Source organism: Rhea americana, unplaced genomic scaffold (genome assembly GCF_003343005.1).
Source record: "Rhea americana isolate MKP2758 unplaced genomic scaffold, rheAme1 scaffold_97, whole genome shotgun sequence".
Taxonomy (NCBI): domain Eukaryota; kingdom Metazoa; phylum Chordata; class Aves; order Rheiformes; family Rheidae; genus Rhea; species Rhea americana.
Genome location: NW_028187166.1, coordinates 1,410,179 through 1,430,681, shown reverse-complemented (window position 1 = coordinate 1,430,681; position 20,503 = coordinate 1,410,179). Strand labels below are relative to the sequence as shown.

The 20,503-nt window shown below is 52.0% G+C and overlaps 1 protein-coding gene across 2 annotated transcripts in view; it reads right to left on the bottom strand.

Annotated features, from left to right (window-relative positions):
- VAV2 (vav guanine nucleotide exchange factor 2) overlaps positions 1-20,497 on the bottom strand; it is a 141,882-nt gene extending 121,385 nt beyond the window's left edge. For both annotated transcript variants that reach the window (XM_085325380.1, XM_085325379.1), the window contains exon 1: positions 20,010-20,497. In XM_085325380.1, coding sequence (XP_085181506.1) covers positions 20,010-20,213 — 204 coding nt within the window. In that variant the 5' untranslated portion in view covers positions 20,214-20,497. The remainder of the gene's footprint in view (positions 1-20,009) is intronic.
- Positions 20,498-20,503: the final 6 nt, after the last annotated feature.

Below are 20,503 nucleotides of genomic sequence, written 5' to 3'. Positions count from 1 at the left end.
AACCCGCCGCAAAGCAGCTGCTCCAAGCCTCCCAAGTCCATTTTCACCCAGAGATCTCTGCTTACAGTGAGGCTTATGGAATCTGCTAGATCCAAATTTCCTGTGCAGGTAATTAATCTGAGACAGAACGGCARGAGCAGGAGTAGGAAGTAACACTGTGTTTGCAAGGTAACAACATACCGAGAACTATTTTAAACACATGCAATGTGAAGGCAATTGCTCTGGTTCAACAGGTTACAACAAAACCTTTTATTTTCCTTCCATTAAGTTTGTTTGTTTCTTTTTCTTTTTTTTTTTTTTTAAATCTAACTGCTTTAGTGTTTCGGATGTGGAGAGCAAGGCTGCACAGACACACGTGCAGACACGCACCAGCCCCTGGAGCTCTTCTGGGGAGTATCTGTGTCTGCAAGATGGCCAAACCAGATTCAGGGCTCCACGCGTGTGTTCCCTGTAAAGACCAATTTCCATAATGCTTGGGAGACAAGAGGCAGGACAACCCTGACAAGGAGCGAGAACTTCCTCTCGCGTTGGTACATGTCATATCGATTCCCAAGCCGAGTCTCTGTCATTGCCGAAGTGAGACAAGACTGGAAAAGGCACCTCCAGCTTCACGCACTTTGCAACTGCCCACACATTTGACTAAGGCTTTATTTTAGCTACTGTTAGCCTGCAACATTAAACCCATCTTTCAGGGCAAGAAAGATGACCTCCACTTTGGAGCACGTCCCTTTGGGGTCCATTCTCCAAGGGCAAGATGGTAGATCAGGAWTATTTATCACTGATTTCGCAAAAGCAAATCACGCTCATCCAAACCGATTGCTTTCCCGAAAGAAAACAGAAGACATGATACAGCTGCAGACGTGATATACCTTGAACTCAGCAAGACTTTTGACACCACCTCCCTCCCAGAGGGCCCTTCTGCATCACAGAAACAAGTTCCCTCATTGCTCTTCCCATGACTACACACAAAACACGCCCAAGGGAATGAGGCAAACTACTAACAAACCATCTATTTCAAAATGTAAAGGAGGGAAAAGCAGAGAGCCACTAATTAGAACCAAACTTCTTGTATTTTTTTTTTAGTAATAGAAAATAAACACCGTTGAAAGTTTCAAATGACAAAAAAGAAACTATTAATATTAAAGATAGAGACTATTTAAAATGACGCATGGATCWTCTTTTTGCCTTGTTCTGTTATTTTCTCTATTTTATATATTTTGCAAAATACAAACAAACACTGGGGCAGCTGGGGCCTTGCTGCATTTGACCTTAAGYATCTCTGGCAAATTTTTGCTTTCTTTGCCCGCTCTGCCCAGGAACATCGGCCGCACCAGCTGCGCGGAGCCGTGAAGCAGCGTTGGCCCCAAGGAGCCACAGCAGAGCCAGATCTCGGCCACGTTTCGACATGGCAGAGGGATCTGCCGCCAGAAGATTTAGCAAGCAGTGAGATCATCTCCCTAGCTGTTTTTTTTAAACCCTGTAATATAACTTAAATGTGGATGAGACTTCTGCTACGGAACTTGACACACTGTTCAAAAAATGCTGAAGTAACTAGATTTGGCCAAAAAATAATGCAGGGGGAGTGTTTCCCTATCTCCTYGAAATAGCTTTTTGCTTATCTTTCCCAATCATTTTTAATAGCAAGGCTGTGAATCCATTGCAGTCCGGCTCTGAGCTTCCTGGGCACCACGAGAAGTCTCCCACCAGCCTCCAGCAGACGTCGGATAGGTCCCCAAACCCACTCAACTTTCTCGTGACAGCTCTGAAGCCATTTCTGCCTATTAGGAAAGAGCAACTCGTCTATGAACCCAGAAATRAAGCATTTTTTCTTTCTAAATAAAGCGCTCTGGTTACCTTTTATGATTTGCATTCAGGGTATCAGTTCCTTCCCCCTTCAACATTACAAGGAAATTAATTAACTGAAGAGCAACTGCAAGTATCACAAAGCTTGGGGGGCTGAGGGGGACAGGAACTCAAGGTTTTGAACATGGCTTTCAACGCACACGAGATGAAAACCAGAGTGAGCTTCGATGGAGAGGAGGGTGGACGGGGAGGCCATCARCACTGCTGCGGTATCGGGTTTGTGGGGGGTGTTTTAAAAAACACAAAAAACAAAAAAAAACAGAACATCAAGCATCATTTCAGATCACTCGAGCATTGCAATGAAAGCCAGCTGAAAGGCAGAAGCAAAAACCCGTCGCTCCTGGCTTAATAACCGACGGCGGAGAGCCCGGCTGCTGGGGAGGACGCGGAGCCTCCTCCGGCCAAGGGCTCCCTGAACGCAGATCGCGAGCCCCCCCGCCCTCCCCAGCCGCCGAGGGGAACGCGCGACTTCAGGGAGGGCTCAGGCCCTCCCTGGGATATTAACTGCTTCTTAAGCACGTCCACGCTAAAAAACAAGGCGAGAAAACCCCCCTCGCCCACGGTCCCGAGCTGCAGAGCACCGCCGCCTCTCTCTGCCCCGCGGTCGCCCGAGTGTCCTGCAACAGCCTGCAGCTTTTTCTAATAACTTTGACACAACAGCTGCTCCTCGTCTGTTCAGCGAGGACTCACAGAGCACTGTTTATTCCCCCCCCCTTCCTGCCAGTCTAATCTCACTGCCTGCCGGAGCGCTGGGGCAGGCTCAGCTTTGCAYTTCCACGTGCCGTGCCCAGGGAAACGGCCCCCAGCCGCACGCGGGCTGCCGGAGAGCGGGATTCGGGCCGCTTCGCGGGCCGAGGGAAGGAGGGAGGAAAGCAAGCGCCACCAAAGCTACGGTTTTATTTTGCTTCGGTTTCACAGCTTGTCCATTATCCCTATTCACGCCGTAGGAAGAAACATGTTACTTTAAAATAAATAAATAAGAGATCACTTTCCACTTCCAGTTATTTTTGCGAAGTGGAGCTTAAYGAGTGACACCAGCCAACATTAACGCAGCGCTGCAAAGTTTCCCAACGCGCAAAACGATTCGGTGCCAAAACGAACTAAAGATGCTTTCACACAGCGGGATAAAGACTATTGCCTAACGTTTCAAGCAGGTATTTTCACCAAATTTTAGCAACCGCGGCAGCTGCTCCAAACCTTTCAGGGTCCGGGCACATCACCCCTGCCCGACCTTCGCTTCAGGGAGAGCCGTAAGCCGACCGAAACGCAGCGGAGCTTCCTTTCTGAGCCACCTCCTCCCAAACCTCTCCCCGAGCACGGGCCAAATCTACCGCCTGCGAGCGTTCGTCCCCCCTTCCCCAGCCCACGGGGCCGGATTCACTGCTACAACACAGCTCCCACGCCGCAGCTCACTACAAACCACTTCTGTGTGATGAAAACAGGCTACGGAAAATTAATCTACTGGCTGCTTAGTTTGCAAAGCTGCTTAAAAAGCTTAGATTCCCTGGCTCGTAAGAACCGCTGCTGAGAGCAGATCCCACAGATTATGGGAAATAAGGCTCTGGATATTTATATAAAGTAATACTTTGGGAGTATAACAAGATCAACAGAGCCCTCTAATCTAATAGCTGCATCATACTCCCTCAGCCTCTAACRTTTGCTTATTTGCTCTATTAACACCACAGGGCACGTTCAAGGCTGGCATAGCGGTTGTTAGAAGTCCTCCTGYGCCCAAAGAGGGGATGAAGATGAAAGCTGCGCCCAGCACCTTCCACCGCATTCGTGCTACCTCCGTACTAACCTTAGTTTAGGGTGGAAAGGGGCAAATTCTGACTTTCCACCCCAAAGTCTCCCCATATGCTTTGTCCAAATAGTTTCCAGCTTACGCTTAGTATTTTTTGAGGCAAGTCCTCCTATCTGAACTCAACTAACAGGGACTAATATCCARTATCAAGGAAATATCTTTTTTAGTCTAATAAACTGAGATTGCTGCAACCAGGGCAGAACAAGATTGTTTTTTAAATGCTGCTCATGAAAGGATTTAGTTGCAAGTTTAATATGTATGTGTAATGATACACGCAACACTAACACCCTTGCAATCCTGCAGCTATCCCTGATTTACACTCATTCAAGCATGAAAACCAGACTGGAATTTCCCACATATATCCCTTCCCTACAGCAAGACGAGAAAAGCCAGTTATCCTCCGGAGCTGAATTTTCTCATCCCTCTCTCCATCCCTGCATTGACACAGCTCTAGTCGAAGCCAGGTATTTTACTAGTGCAAGTACCGCAGCTGGAAATAGGATTTACCGGTGTATTTACACAGTACCAGGCAGATGTGAACAGTTACACCGGTATGAAGACGACTTATCTGAGCAAAGCTCACTACTTAAAATATCTGAAAGAAACTCTGCATAGCAGCGTAATTGCATTTGCAGAGCAGGGAGTGTTAGGGAAGGTTGTATTGCTTTAGCTGGGCTGGCCTAATTAATTTGGTACAACTTGAGCATGGAGATAAGGCCCAGGGGACTTGCTGGGGTGGAACATAAACGCTACRTTACAGCGAGAAGGGTTAGGAGCGGGACTGGAAACGGCATCTGATCCGCAACTCCCCTCCTTCCACCGCTYGGCTTGTAAAAACCATCTCCTCCCAAAGCAATCCGCTCCCACTGTTATCATGTTGGAAATTATCTGGACCYGAAAGGACAATCCTCAGAGCTCCTAATGGGAAACGATCGATGTATCTGAAAGGCAGTGGCTGCAAAAAAGCTCGCTGACCCCAAAACTAAAGTTACTTTATTGACAYGGGATGGGTGAGACAGTGCCAGCAYGCAGTTAGATAGCAGCTTTTCATTTCCCCTTTTTTTGAGGGTAACTCTGCCATATTTTCCCCTTGCCACGTGCCTCTCAACTTGGATTAATTTCCACTGCTCAGGCAAGCATATATAACACTACAACGCAGCGATCTTCCTTCTGCTTTCAAACAATTCTTCGCTTAGCAACCGCCTCCCACAACACATACACAGTGTAARAGGTATGGAGAATTCACCAGACTGTCCATACGCAGCACTAAAAAAGCATTACAGAACTAAGGATTAGCTGCCCGAGATCTGTGTTTATGCAGAACGTCATCATTCGCCTTAGACTTGGCTGTGCACTAACCTGGCCCAGCCCTGCTTTTGCACACAGGCTCTGCTCACCCAAACCCCCCCTTTTTTTTAAGCACAGAATTAAAGTGCAAGAACAATTACACAGATTTTTGTCAGACTACCATATACTCAGCTCTACGCAGCCTGAATCGGGAGTTATTACGAACATTTGTTCAAACAGCAGCACGATACTTTCAAAAAGCAGTATAGCAAGTAAGACAGGTCCGACGCCTGCAAAAWTTACTGCAGTGCTTATTAGGCTGAGCTGTTAAGAATAAATCGCTCCTCTACATACTGCARTCAGGGCTAGACAGGAAAAAAAACCCTAAAGGTTACACAGTATTTTACAGAGCTATAAACACCAAGGAAGATAAGATATCCTTCTTTAAGGTGCAGCTTCCAACGTGAGAAGCTGTTACTCAAAACGGTACCACCTCAAGTTGCACGGAGAAAAGGCCGCCCGTCTGCCGAGCGTGTTTCAGGGAGGGGAGAACAAACAGCATTTTGTGTAAAGTCATCATGACCCATCGCTTCTAGCTGCATCCAAAAAGCAGACTAGGACTTAAAAAATAATAAAAAAAAATCCCACAAGAAGAATGTTCCCTCTCCAGGCCTGGAGGAGTGACCAACATCTGCCTGGTGGACATCTGGCAAGAGGCTCCCATCTCGGAGAGGGGCAGAAAGTCAAGGCATCACGCAACATCCCTCGTCATCTCACAAATGACGTGTCCGTGCAGGGAAGAAAAACCTTTTTATAACACCTCTTTTAAACCTTTRTAACACCTCTTCGACTCCTCGAGGCAAACCAGTCGCCACGCGTCAGGCCACGCAGGACCGGACAGTCCCACGTTCAGGTCCGTGCCACTACGTCAGACCTTACGTGCTACCACCCAAGGAGCATGCACGCACGCGCGCTCGCCCAGGGATACGCACGCACATTCCAAACTAATCGAAACCATTTCCCCAAAATGGGCTGTTTTTCCTCAGAAAGCCCTTTCCTTACTGCACGGTTTCTAAATGAGCTTGTGTGTTTACGTGCATATAAAGATGCATACATAAATGCACCTATACGCACGTTGGTTGATCTCTGAGCCGCCGCAGCCCGCAGCTCGCTCCGCGGCTCCCGCTCGGCTTTCCCACGCTACGGCACGCGCRTCCTCACCGGCTCGCTCCGCAGCGCGTGCTTTGAGCCCGTCCCGCGCGGCGGCGGAGGGCCGCTCAACGCAGAGGCACCAATCCATCACCGGCGGGAGGGACGCGGGGAGGAACGACCACCGCCGCGGCCCTAACCGGGAGGGTCGGGAAGCTCCCTCCAGAGCTGCTCCGCACTAAGCCGGCCGCCGGGAAGGCCGCCCGCGCCGCCCACCCCCCGGACCTGCCCTCCCCAGGCTGCTCACCGCAGCCCTAGGAGCCAGCAGAGAACTGCAGACACTCAGCGAAGAAGCTGGAAGTTTAACTCGAGCAGCCTCCCACGTGCCCGACCCACGTTTCCTTCCGCGGGAGCCGACTCGACCGGCTGCACCGTTGCTCAGTCCCGCTGAGACGAGCGTAAATCGAGCACGAGTCTCGCTCCGGATTATTTTGGTGGGGCAATCTCGCAGGCACGAGCCACAGTCACCGGGATCACTGCCCACCGCTTGTTAACTGAGGGCATATTCGTCCAGAAAAACACAAGTTTTCAGTCCTAAAATACTTTCTTAATACTGCCTTGAGTAAAAGGCATCAGGATAAATTCACTGTTTTGAAATTAAAACAGTACCAGTTTGCCAAGGATCAGAAAAAAAGTCAACAACTCTGATTTTAGYTTCCAGCCTTCTCACAGGCTTTTCCTTAGTATCAAGTTTTAGTCCAAATCAGACTCTCAACTTTCGAACTTTTGTCTCTCCTTCTCCCCCACATGAAACGATCTCTCAGCTGTTTTGTTCCCACCACATTTTCTGGTCAACCACACGGCACRTATCCGCAAGGACGGACTTCGCGGTGACGCCGTCATCGCACACGCACCCTCCTTCCCCCGCGGCCCGCGTGCCTCGGACGCGGCGACGGATTTGCAGAGCCGAGAACAGCACCGTTCGCGTTCAGCAGCGGCTACCGCGGGCTCTCGGAAAACAGCGGCACTGTCTCAGGTCACCGTCCCCGCAAGCCCACGCAGGACGGACACTCGTGTGGAGTCTGAAAATTACGGGTTCTACCACGCATCGTTTTTGTTTGTTTTCGTTTTAAACYGGATTACTTCTTCTGAAGAACGGCTCGTGGCTTTAAGAAGCAACCAGCGACTTAGTGGCCCCTTTAACTCAAAATCTCTTGCAAATGGATCAGACTTTCACCCATCCTGAGAAAAATCAGACTTTTGTCATGATTTTCAAATGGAGGCATTACTCCTCCCCCTACAAGAAAACCCTAATCAACCACRGCCTCCTTAACAGAGACAAGATGGGAGGAGGCCACCAACCTTACCGAGAAGCTTGAATGTCCCACTTGAAGCTGATGTGCCCCCATGCACCACATCAGCCCCAAACCAGCYCGCACCTGCCTTGAGGGAGGCTTCTGCATGCACCAAATGTCAAAAAACCCACAGGTGACCTCACTGCACCAGCAAGACTGTCTTGCGTGGTGCGCATACGAGACACCCTGCCTTCTCCTTGTGCGACAGCCTGCACGGGAGGTAACGGAGCATCGCACCCCGCAGGGGCGCGGAGCGACCTCGCGCCGCTCAGCCCACGGCAGAGCGGCCGCTGGAGCCAGCGGGAAGCGGAGCCGGGAACGCGCTGCCGCCTCCCGCTACTCACGGCAACGCCAACATAATCCTTTTCAAGGAAAACAAATGCTTAATTACAAAGTGAAGTTATAAACTCCGAGCGCCGCCAGCAAAGAGCTCTGGACCTAACACCACTCAGGTCTCCGGGGCTGAAACGGAATCGTTTATTCCAACTTCTTCCCTTTTCCCACGCATTTTCCCACAGCCCATCCACCCCCCCAAACCCAATGGAGAGGGGCAGGGGCAGTGAGCCAGCCCACAGCACGGTTCATCTGCGCCGTGGGTTCCCAGCTACAACGCGGAGATGACTGTGCTCCGCGTCCCCAGATCGTCGGCGTTATCTGTTCCCAAGGATTACGACCCCCGTAAGCGCAAAGCGCCCKGTACGACGGCGTCCCAGGCGGAGCTTGGACCTGCCAGCCCGCGAGGTAACATAAATACCGCGAGCAGGAACATCTRCAACTGCTCAGCTTTTTTGGGAGCGCTCTTCGGTCCGCTGTTATGGAAGATTCCCACAGAATCAAACTCTGGRAGCAGCACTCAGAAAATCCTGCAGAACCTAACCGAGGGCTGTAAACTGCCCGAACAAACCCACAGAGCTGTATTACAGACACCTAATTATTGAACACAAGACTCTCTTTTTTAAGCCATCCACAGCAAAGTTCTCCAAAAGTCCTTCCAGAAGGACAACAGCAAAAACGAAGCCAGAGTATCTGGGGAGAAAGCACAGAGCATCAGAAATCACCCCAAACCCCGGGTGCACATCGTCGCCGGCTCGGTCGATGCTAATTAAGTTGCAAGCTCTCAGTGAGCACCACGAGGGCCTCTGAAAGCCAGCGGGCGAGCCAAGGAGAGCCGGGTGGGAAGGCAAGAAGTAGAAACGTATCTTCAGCCTAATGGACACTGAAAACGTTAAAACTCCAAGAAAGAAACGAGCCAGAAAGCGCTTTGCTGCTCCGGCCCGCTCCACGATCCGGGCTTGCAGCCCGGAGGGCCGGGACGCGACGGAGCAGGCGGGCAAGGCGGCGGGGCTCGTGCCGAGGAGCCTTCCGAGAGCCCCGCCACAAGGCGACGGTTTTACTTCGTCCCCGGGAGCCGACCTCCCCAAACCCGCCTTCTTGCACCGTCTCGGCGTGACGGAGAACCTCCGTCCCCAAAACGAGCCGAGCCCCGCCTGGCTCGGAGCAGGCGGGCACCTCGGTGGCACATTTTAACCCGTTCTACTTCCCCGTTGCCCGGCCCCACACCATTAAGATTTTTGTGGAGTTGCACCRAAAAGCAAAATATTGAGCTGCCGCCTCCGCAGAGCCGGGAACGTCGCCCCGTCTTGGGGCGGGGGGTCTCCAGAGCGACACGGACGCAACGGGACGGGGACAAGGCGCTGGCTCGGGGACAAGGACACGCTTCCAGGGCCACCTCCGCGAAAGGCGACCGCACGAGCGGCCCGACCGCAGCAGAGGGCTTCGGAAAAAATAAACAAAAATAAATGGATACCAGAGTCCCTGGTTAGGGTAAGGGCTGAAGGAGAAGCCCGGCGGAGCAGCGCCGCGCAGCGTTCCTGCCAGGGCAGGCCGGCCCCGCGCGGGCCACGGCGGCACAGCCCGGCAGGTTTGCCAGCGTCTATCACTTCATTCCACTTCCACAATTTTCTTTTTTTTTTTTTTCCTTTTTTTTTTTCCCTGAGTAAAATACTAAGCAGGTAGAGGGAGGAGAAGTTTGACATTTATTCTTCAGCACTCAAACGCACGACAAAGCCCGTCTGCTAACGCGACAAAAATCAGGCGGATATTAAGTTACCTTCAGCATAAAGACAGGTTAAATACCCCTTTCTGCAAACATACGCGCGCTCTTGCTTTCCGCGCCCTGCCGTAAGGGAGCTCCACGCTAACAACAGCTCCGCTCAGGTGTCGGAGCAGAGGCGGGGAGCGGATCCGAGGCTCGGCGAAACGCGGCTTCCCCTCGCCCGCCGCCGCCGCTTCGAGCACGCCAAAGGCTGCAGAAAGAACCGAACGCCGGCCAAAGCGCTCTGCTGAAATTAAAACGCCCGAGCCTTGAATTTGCATCAGAATCCCATATTACGGCATTGTCCTTCTCCACAAAAAGGACCAGATTTTGTGCGTGCTGCCAAAAGCATCGGGCAACATGAAAAATGCAGCAGGCCTTCATCTTCCATCAACAAATTCATTTTTTCTACAGCGATTTTCACCCATCCCAGCAGCTGTATGCTAATTCTCCCCTAAGCACCGTTTTATTATCGCTTAGAACAGATGTTCCAAAATCTGGAGGTTACCAAAACTATTAACCTCAGCTATGAGCCRGGCTGAACCGGTGCAGGTTTGCTGCCAGGCACGGGGAGCCGCGGCGCGTCCRGCGAGGAGCACTCCAAGCGATCCACAGCAGCAACGGGCTCCAGAGCGAGTGGATAGAAATGCCCTTAAATATCTTCCATAAAATGAAAGAAGTGAGTGGTTGATGGAAGAAATGTTGTTTAGAAGCTTATTCCAAAACTCACGGAAATTAACTACRAGATTCCCATGGGTTTTAAACTCTTGGGCCCAAGATGCAGATGCAGTGACCTCTTTTTTKGGGGGGATAGAGGGAGGCAGCTTTCACGCGTGTGTATGTGCAAAGTCGTTTCAGCCACGGATAAATTCAGCTGAGAAAGGTTTAGCATTCCCAACGGAGTTGATTTCTCCAGCGCAACCCAGTACGGCTCCTGGAGTAATTAATGCCAAAATCTGTTTATGACCTTTGAATAAATTGTTCTTTTCTGAAGGGAAAGCTGTTAAACACGTTAGCAAATATAATTAAGGGGGAAAGACGGGGGAGGGAATGACAAAAATCTGGAATTAAATCTCTCTCTAATTAGAAATGCTTCTTGCGACAACCTGGCTTTAAAAAAAATAAAATGTCTAATCATGCGGATACTGTAGTTTCATTAAAGCTTCCTCATTATCCTTTTTCAGATAACTGAACCGTCAACAAGGGAAGTTTACCTCCATCCTTTGTCACCCCTAAAGCAAAGGTTTCGACGTCCCTCCGTGCGGGTAAAACGCCGTGACGCACCCCCAAACCCGCACACTGGCCCTGGCGAGACCTACTTCATCACRCAGGAAAACGCCAGGCAAAGCGGAGACTAGATCCGGGAAGACMTGGGAAAAGGTGGAAACTCCACCACCGTGAGCATCCCTATCGCTGCCAACGGGAAAAGCCAAACCGACGTACCTGCAGGGGTTAGAGCCGGACCAYGGATGCGCAACGGCAGCCAATACTCAGCCTTCACCCGACCTCAACGGTTACGTGAAAACACGGAGCGTAGGAAGATTTATAGCTAGCAAGATCCTGGATTTCTTTTTTTTTTTTTTAGTTTTTTTTATTATTATTTAGAAAGCCTAGTGAAAAGTCTTAATTTCACACAGAACATCGTCACTGAACAAGCACGCAGCCCCGAGCCTCCAGTTGGTCTTGCAAACTGGAACGACCCACGCGGCCGGGCAGCCGGTGAACCACCGCAGTCGTGGGGGGAGATGAACGGGGACAGGTGCCCTACGGACGTTTCCCTGCGAGTATCGCGTCCTGGCACGCACGGGCAAGCAGATCTCAGTGCAACGCTTGCGTTTCACATCCTGCAACCCTGCACGCAGAAATTCACCCTTCCGGAGGAACCTAGCGACGAGCCCTGCGCCGGCAGGAGCCGGCACCCTCGCCCGGACTCGCTACTCCCAGTGCCTGACAAATCCCGAGGAGCCAAACAGCTCGTTCGTGCAAGGAAAAAAATCAGTTTATAAAGCACGTCTTGCTTCAGAGCTCGGCGGCTTTCGCCGGCGATTCCGCGTCTGCGGCACCAGGCACAAACCGCTTCCCCCGCGTTTCCTCTGCGGCTCTACTCTCCTCCCGCCGCCGCCGCTCCTTTCAAACACCAGATGTTCCATTTAGCAGCTAAACTACCAGAAAACACAGAAGGAGAGAGGCAGGCTATGAAAGGGCCAATTCCCCCCATCCCATCAGGATTTAAGGGCCTGCTTGAAGAGAAAGTTTCCTCTAGAGGAACCTTTTAACCTGCTCCCCTCCCCATTTATCACCCAATTCTGCTTTCGGCCAGAAACACRGCCCCGGCATGAGCGGCCGCCGCACGCCGAGGTCTAGCAACCCCGAGAAGTCAACCGGTGCCCCTGGTTTCGGACTGGGTCCCTGCCGCGGCCCGCAGCACGCCGGCGGGGCGAGCCCGCTAGATGAACGGCCGAGGAGCCGAGCCGAGCGGGTCCGGCAAGCCAGGACGTGACTCAGATTGGGGCCTTTCCAAGAAGGCGGAGGAGGATCTGCCAGCGGAATAGCCGCTGTCCGGCGCGGGCAGTCCCGCAGGTTGCAACACGCCAGGAATAGATTGCACGTTCTCGCTCGTCCCCCTGCCCCGAGCAACCGCGCGTTCGGCGGAAGAGAGACCAGGGGAAGCCGGGGAAGTCGGCGTCCTCTGTTCGGAGACGGGAAGCGCTCGCAGCCCTGAGCCTGCAGGGAGCTGGGGGGGGGACACTCTCAAAATTAGAAATCTTCCAAAACATGTGTGTTCTACTAGGGATTTTAGACAGCCTGGAAAACGTCATGACCGAGACATCACTCCKCGGTGACTTTTCCCAAGGACAACTGCTGTCTTACAGAGCAAAGGGGTTTTCAGCAGAAAAACCCATTAGCAACTGCAGAGCTGTCTGCACCCATGTTCTTCCCATTCCTTCTATGGTGGAGTCATGCAGGCTTTTGCTAGAGCAAGAACTCCCTCTGACACAAGGGGAAAAAAAAAAAAAGGACTCAGATGCTCAAATTACCTCTTACAGGTTCACCTCTTTCAGATAAACTGGATGAAACATCTTTCAGGTGATGATATCTTAGCTAAAACTTACCATTAACACACACTAGACCCATCAGTGCTGGGCTAGCCCAGAACGGGCTCCTGGTAAATATTCCCAGCAGAAGCACCCAGGAGCACGAGGACGTCTGCAGGCAGCTTACACTGCTTGACAGCCYCACACTCGATGGAAAAAAGTCACATCTGCAGGGAGAGGTGTGCTACACCCACACCAAATGCCCATGCACGRAAATAAGCAGATCGCAAATCACAGGGATCAGGGGGTTGCAAAAGCGCTAACAAACCCTGCTATAAAAGGCTTGGAGAGCAACGACTGRAGTGGCGAAGTTGCATTAAACACGCAGCTACACAGTCAGCTCGCTTGTTCGGCAAAGCTTCGCTCAGCCCCTCCAGCAAAAGGGCCGACGGGCGCGAGAGACCCCGGTGCTGCCGGCGGCTCCCAGCCACCCGCGAGCAGTCACGGAGCGGGGAGAGGGAAGGAGGGGTTGCATTCAAGTTGTATCATCAGATGAAGTACAACCGTTTGCAGCAACCATGGAAAACATGAGGGGGRAAAAAAAAGTCATTTTTATTAGAAACAGACTTTTTTTTCCCAGGCTGTCTTGGTTCTTTRAGGAGAAATACAACATTGGGAAAAGCCTTTTAATTAATGCTRGGTTTGAAGCTGTCAGATGGAGATTTTTATTAACAGTTGCCATAAAAAAAAAAGAAAAGAAAAAAGAAAGAAAGAGTCCTCCCCCTCCCTGAAAAGAATCATTGAGGGGGACAAACCTTAGAGTAAGAAAGGAGGCTGCAATTAGACCGCGTTGCAAACCAGCAAGCAGGGAAAGGAGACTGCAGAGCCCACGCAAAACTCAGCTGGGGCAAGGGAAGGCRTCCGGGGATTAACCGGCTTCAGTCCTGCACGGTGCCATTCCCGCCGGGCAGGGGCCCGGACAGCAGGATTCCCCCGATCCCCACGCAAAGGGAAAAGCTGCTCCCACAGCGGAGGGCACCTGTCGCCAGGAAACGCGGGGGAAAGGCTGGAAACGCTGAGCCCGGTCCGCGGGCAGCTGCGTGCGGGGCTGCAGCACGGGAGTCACCCCAAGGAAACACCCCCCATCCCTCGCCTCGGGCTAAATCCAGCATTAAAGCTGGGGTGACTTTCTCCCACAKGAGAACGGCTGCAAATTAAAAACTAATAATAATATTTAAAAAAAAATCAAATATGGGAATAGTGTATTTGAGACACTCTTACAGGCTCCTGGGGGATTCAAGGGAGGAAATACTGCAGGGAAGAAGCTGGAACGCTGGAAAACAGAAGGTTTGGCTCTTTAAGAAGGGACAAAGCAGCAGATCAAAAATTTGCCCTCAGGTCAGTCTTAAGCAACATTTCTGACAGAGCCAAAAATCAGGTCCCTTCTGGCTCCAGATGGGCTGAAGAAAGCAACAGCTCCAGCAGCAGCACCAGCAACTCCCATGCCCATAAGGCATGGCAGGGTGCTGGGGACCAGCACCCATCCAGCAGGCTCAGGTAAGGTTACGACGCTCAGCCCCTTCTCCGGCCACCTGACAGAGGACACAGCTACTGCTCTTGCCTCCAGCATCAACTAAACCCTGGTGCACACCTAGTTTAACCAGAGGAAGCCTAAAATTCTGCAGCCCGACTTCGCCCCCAGCCACCTCACTCCACYGCGGCTGCGGGAGTTAAGCAGCACAAGCGCCGGAGCTGGAAAAGCGCCTGCTTCTCCCCGGAGGGTCTGAGCCACCAGGTGCCTCATCTCTTGGCATGAAGCGATGCTGCCGAGAAGGACGGACAAGCTGAGCATTTTTTACAGCTCATCAACATGCTGTTGAGATAGAAGGYGGCTTCCAAGCCTGGGCCCACCTTGAAAAGTCACCAAATTCACTGAGTTTCCTGGCTTTGTGTCTTTAAAGGCATCTATTCATTCCAGAGCCTGTTCCTGCTAGGTGCTTAATGCAGGTATGCAACTCTCTCGGCAGTCATTCAAGGGGAACACAAAACGCCTGCGCTCCTTCTTATCCCTCCTGGCACAGCCAGCGGGATCCCTCCAACACCCCTCCGCCCCAATGGGATACATATTCGCCCGCAGCCACAGGTTAAATTACATTTTGCAACCTCAGACAGCCAAAGGAGGACACCACCTCCAGGCAACACAAGGTTTTAGGACACTATTTGGCATTTACTCCCCACCACGTCGTGGGGGACATCAAGGAGAGCAGGGAAGAGAGACTGCAATCAGCTCCTGTTTGCAACGAGTTTGGCCGTAAAAGCCAGAGCACCTTCTTCTTCMTTTGGAAAGCTTCGCACATCCGAACGGGAAGTCACTGAGACACAGTAAACAGGGATATGCAACGAGGCCATTTTTTATAGCCTTTCTTGGAACAGAACTCGACTTTAAGAAGCAGAGAGTAAATAAAAAGCAAGAGGACCGGAGCAGGGTAGATCAGAAGGCAGCTACGCAGAGCGGCCGAGCAACTGATGGACCAGAAAACTCGACTAACGTTTCACCCTTCYCCTGGCTAGGGAACAGGCACCAAATCCCAAAAGGGCAGGACACTCGCCATCTTCAGCAGCACGGTTATCCCACCCCTGAAAAAGGCGACAAGCGGCGGGGCCCGCTGCCAAGGCAGGAAAGCACCCGTGTGACAGCGGGGCGCGTTCTCAGCCTTCGGCCTCGGCAGCGGGCTCCTAGACCGCCCGCTCGCCTGGGACAAGGGGCGTCTCTGTCGCACGCAGCACCCGGGATCAAAAGACAACCGGACTCTTCACGGTGGCCTCCAACCGCAACAGTAACCTCAGGTCTCTGCCRAGCATCCCGGCACTGGTACACCCGACAGAAGGCACAGTCGGACCCGCACAACCCAGCTACCCTCTCTCACCACTCCAGAAACAAGTCAGTTCTGATAATACTGAGTTATATTTAGCTACTATCATGACATATGGAAGTAATTAGAAGTGTTGTAGCTATGAAGCTTTCAAGCAGTGTGTTAAAGTCCCAAAGCCTTGCGAATAATTGCTAGTGCCAAACATGCCRACGTGCCTTGATCTTCAGCGTACCTGGGGGAAGGAGTTGGTACAAACCACCCGTGCTGAGCTGTCACAGCAAGTGAATTTCTACATCACMAATAAATAGGACTTTGATATCGCGTTATTTTACTTCCATCCTCCAGGAAAAAGAAAAAACTGCAACCATAAAGTCTTCTGACAACTCACTCAGGTGTAGTGTGTTATTCAAACCATCATGGAAAGTCAGTTGTYTCCATGCTTCCCTATTAAGATCACAAGCAGAACAGTGGGCAGCCACATCATCATGCCAATTAGGTTTGTTGTATCTCATCAGTCTCAAGAGCCCAAATGAAACCTCTGTGTGCTGCAGGCAGAGACGAATTATCTATAGAGAGATGCTGATAAGCTCCAAAATAGGAATTCTTAATGAGTAGATCATTACTGCTAACTTAAAGTCTGTGCACTCATATACACAACCCCCCAAATACATGGTAGCATAATTTCAAGTGTCTAGGAGATTTAGAAGCAACAAAAAACAAATATTTAAGCAGTGTCAGGCCAACCCTGCAGGAGCGGTAGGGGCAAAATTATATTACTCAGAGTCAAGATTTCAGCAAGCTGGATGTTCAAGCCCTAAAAGTGCTCTGACAAAGGTACTAATTTCCATCTGTCTGCATCCATGTCAGGGAAGATTAATTTCCTCATGGACAAATGAAAAAACCCAACAAGTATGAATGCCCATCCAAATCTGCAATAAAAATCCTGCCATGACACAAGAAGTCATTTCATCTGTTCTTGACAAAATTATAATTCAAACCTAATTATCAATGAAAATTCAAAGCTCAGAATTCTCCATCTTAATCTCAGAAAGAACGTGGGATACAAGAGGGGCAGCGGTATCGCACCGTGTCAGAGGATGGGAAATCAGTGCCAGCTTTGGGGGAATTTAGAGGGAAATATAGGGGGAGAATAAGGGTCCTGGAGCTGCTCCAGGTAGGGATGGGGAGAAGGAGAGGGATACTTGGGAGCAAGGAGAAATATGTTGTGCACAGGGGACAGGAGGGCTGCAAATTGGGTGCTGCATCTGCTCACGTTTGCAAATAAAGATGCCTCTTGCATCACTTGCAGTTTACAGGCCAGTAAAACAGCTTGAAATGCCCCCAAAATCCAATCATKCACATCAACCAATTAATACTGAGGGCAAGTACACCGACTCCACTTCCCACCTCTTTACAAATGGCATCTGCAGCAAAAGCAACCAGCTGAAACGAAGCTCTAACTCCAGGCTCATCAAACCCGGCTGGAGACTTTTCCTGCTTATTTTGTTCTTGTCTGCAGAGGTTGAGTAACTCTGCACTGATCGGCGGACGGGGTCAGCTCATCCTAGCAGGCACTGCCAAGGAACGGCAGTCTCCTCTCTGGAACCGGGCTTGAAAAAGCAAACTGGAAATCTCAGCCTAATGAGGTGATTTTTTACACAAGGAACTAAACGAACATACCCTCGCGTCAGGGCGTAAACTGCTGCTGTGCGGCCAACCTGCCTCTTTTATCGGCCTGCTCTCCCTGCCGCCTCATCCACGGCCGGTTTTCCTGCGTTGAGCGGGGCTGGCTCGCCAGCCTCCAAGAGCTGCAAGCAAAAACGAGCTCCCCTGCAAATCAGRGCAGAGGGAGAAGAAGAAAACGCACCACCGCGTCTCGATCTTAAAGCATTCGCTGTGCAGAGAGACACGGTTTTACCTCTGGCCTTTGAAACGATGCTCACCTCGGGCAAAACACTGTTTTTCATTACACACCTGCACAACCCTGTTTAAGTCACTGAGCAAGGTGAAGAACAGAGTGTTGCTCGATGTTAAGTCTAACATGAGCGTCTTGTCCCTTGGCATTCAGGGTGAACGGGAGAAAAGAAAAAATTCTCCGCAGCAAAGACGACAGCTGGCGATCCAGCCCAGCCAGTTATGCCGAAGGTGCATTTATAGTCAAAAGCAAGCTCTGAAGTTTAGAAACTGTCTCGCACATCTCTGCCCCAGTGCCTGAACACATCACAGCTGTTTGACAACAACAGGTCCCCACAATCTTCCTTCGAAATTTGGCCCGGGGATACAAAGCTGCTCACTGCTAGTCACAGCGTGAGCCTGACGYGCCGAGACCCCCGGCAGGGGCTGCAGACCCCCATCGGGAGTCCCCGTCCCCAGCGCTGCAGATGYGCAGAAGGTGAAGAGCAGCAAGACACCTCTTGTCTTTAGCTATCCTTGGGGGAGAAATCACAGATTCCCAAATCCAGCAGCTAGCACGTAAACATCAAATCCCAAATATGTCAGAGCAAGTATAAAGACTCAAAACTACATCGATTGGGCTTTGGATCCCATCCCAGGCAGAGCAAAGCAACACTCGATCTCCAGGGCGAGTCCGACCTCCCTGTAAGGTTCCCTCCTACGCAAGGGCTCGGTGTCTGCTCCATCCCGCGGGGCCGCCCGTGACCAGGCTCTGCAGGTCTGCTTCGAAAAACAGGTTCTCGCTGAGCTGACCACCAAAGCCACCCAATTCAGCTTTGGGCAAGTTCACCTCACACCTCTCGTGAGGCCAGCAAAGCTGTCAGGTGTGGTAGGCAGAAAGCAACTTCATTAACCACAGCTGGGCAGTAAACTCTCCCCTCCAAAAACACACACCTGCCTCTGGAACCGGAACAAGAAGCTTCTTTCCAAATGAATGCCAGATCATCGCTAGATTTCAACTACCATTTTTAAACCCACTTTTAATTCCCCACAGAGCTGATATTAACTGAAAGTAGATCTGTAGGGCTATAATATTTCCTTAAAAGAAAAAAAATGCATAGTATGTCATTCTCAGCATGCTCTGAGAATGTACAAGTCCATGCACAACTACTGCTCCAATGTGACAGTTTATATTTGGAAGCACCAGCTTCTCGGTCAGTTTATAGCTTGGAAAGCTAAAAGGAAGCCTCACAGCGTTGTTCCATCCTGGGAAAAGCCATCACAGGCGCTGTTATTTACTCTTAACCAGTAAATCTTGTGCACCAACTCAAGAACCTATGTATTGATCTGTCCTTTTAACTGTACAGCCTGGGCTTCCCACCCAGACCACCTGGGGAATCCAGGTCTTGGACCTTGCAAGCCAGCAGCTCTGTCCCCTACGTCCCTGACACTCACATACGTGCAGTGAAGCACCCGCTTCGCTCCCCAAAGCACTGCTCCAAGGTGCAGCCTAAACACCTCATAGAGGATATTACAACTGCCAGCTGTCCTCGATTACAGCAATTCCTCCGAGTGTGCAAGGAGACGTGTTGCTAGGTAAGAAGTCAGAACAGCTGAAAACACTGCTGGAAAGCCTGCAGCAAAACTCTCACACAGAACAAGGGGAACAGGCACTTGCAGGAGAGGCAGCATGTTTGCAGAGCGTATATTTAGAACTCAAGATACCACTACACATTATTTATCTTTGAATAAAGTTAAGCAGAGATTTGGATGTCCTTGTTACCAGGAGATTTGTGGCCTCCCTTTTACCAGTAACACCTGGTGTCGCTCAAASAGGACAACAGTTTACTATCCACTCGCCAGCACACAGGCTGTCGGGCAGGGAGGACAAACTACTCAGTTTCATTTTTTTCTAATCGATTTCACTTCCCGATTCCCATGCAAATATCACCCAGTTTGGGTTAAAAAAAAAAAAAATGATGAGCGTTTAGAACTAAAACAACCAGAACCGATGTTTGTTCGCTTGTTTGTTTAAGCCCACTTCCACCAAAACAAAGAGCAGCTGGAAACCTTTCCAGCGATGAAGCCCTGAAGTTACGGGACTCAACGCTGCGGTCGGGCAGGCGCAGCAGGGACCCGGCGGGGGGCTCGGCCCACTCATCCCCCCCCCACCCGATCGGCCTGGGGCCTTGCACGACGCCGGGCAGGGGGGTTATCTCGTGGGCAAAGTTTGGTCCCCGAGGCCAGTATCCCTCCAGGACAACGTCCAGGAGCTCCCCCCCCTCCCGTCTAATGAGCACTGCCTCATTAAGCGCTGTGGTAACCACACATCTGCACCCTGCAGGCGCCGTTTGCTTTTGTTTCGGGATAACGGCGTGGAGTGGCGTGGCGTGGCGTGGCGTGGGGGGGGACACGGTTTCCCCCCCCCCCGCTCCCCGCTGGACGCCCCCGCCGCGGCCAGCGGTTCCCACGGGCGGCCCCGGCGGGCAGCACCGTGCCCAAGGCGGGAGCTGGACGGCGGGGCCGAAGCGCGGGTCACACGCACCCCTGGGTACGGACGGACGGACGGACACTTACGGGCCTTTACAGGCACGAACGCGCCCAAGCGTCCCACGAAGTTTGGCGCGCGCGGCRCCGCGGCGCGCCCCGTCCTACCTGGGACATCTGCGGCCTGAAGTTGATGTCCTTGAGGTCCACGGAGCCCGGGGAGAGGTTGTGGAGCAGCTGGCAGAGCAGCACCCCGTCCCGCAGCGCCTGCGCCAGGTCGAAGACCACCGCCGACGGCCACACCACCCGGTGGTTCGGGGGCAAAACTTTGCAGTCGATGAGCCAGCGGCCGCATTGCCTCCACTCCTCCATGGCCGCCGCGCACGCACCCCGCCGGCCGGCCTTCCTCCTCCTCCTCCTCCTCTTCCCGCTGCTGCTGCTCGCGGCTGCTCAGGGGCAGCGGCCGGCTGCCGAGGGGGCCGCTCCGCACCGCGGCGCCGCGCTAGCGCCCCGCTCCATCGCCGCCCGCCGCCCGGGGAGGCATCGCCCCGCGCGGGGCTCCGCGGAGGAGGAAGAGGAGGAAGGAGGAGGAAAGGAGGAGGAAAGGAGGGGGGGCGGCGGCGCGGAGTTTTCCGGCGGAGGGCTGCCCCTGCCCCGCCGGC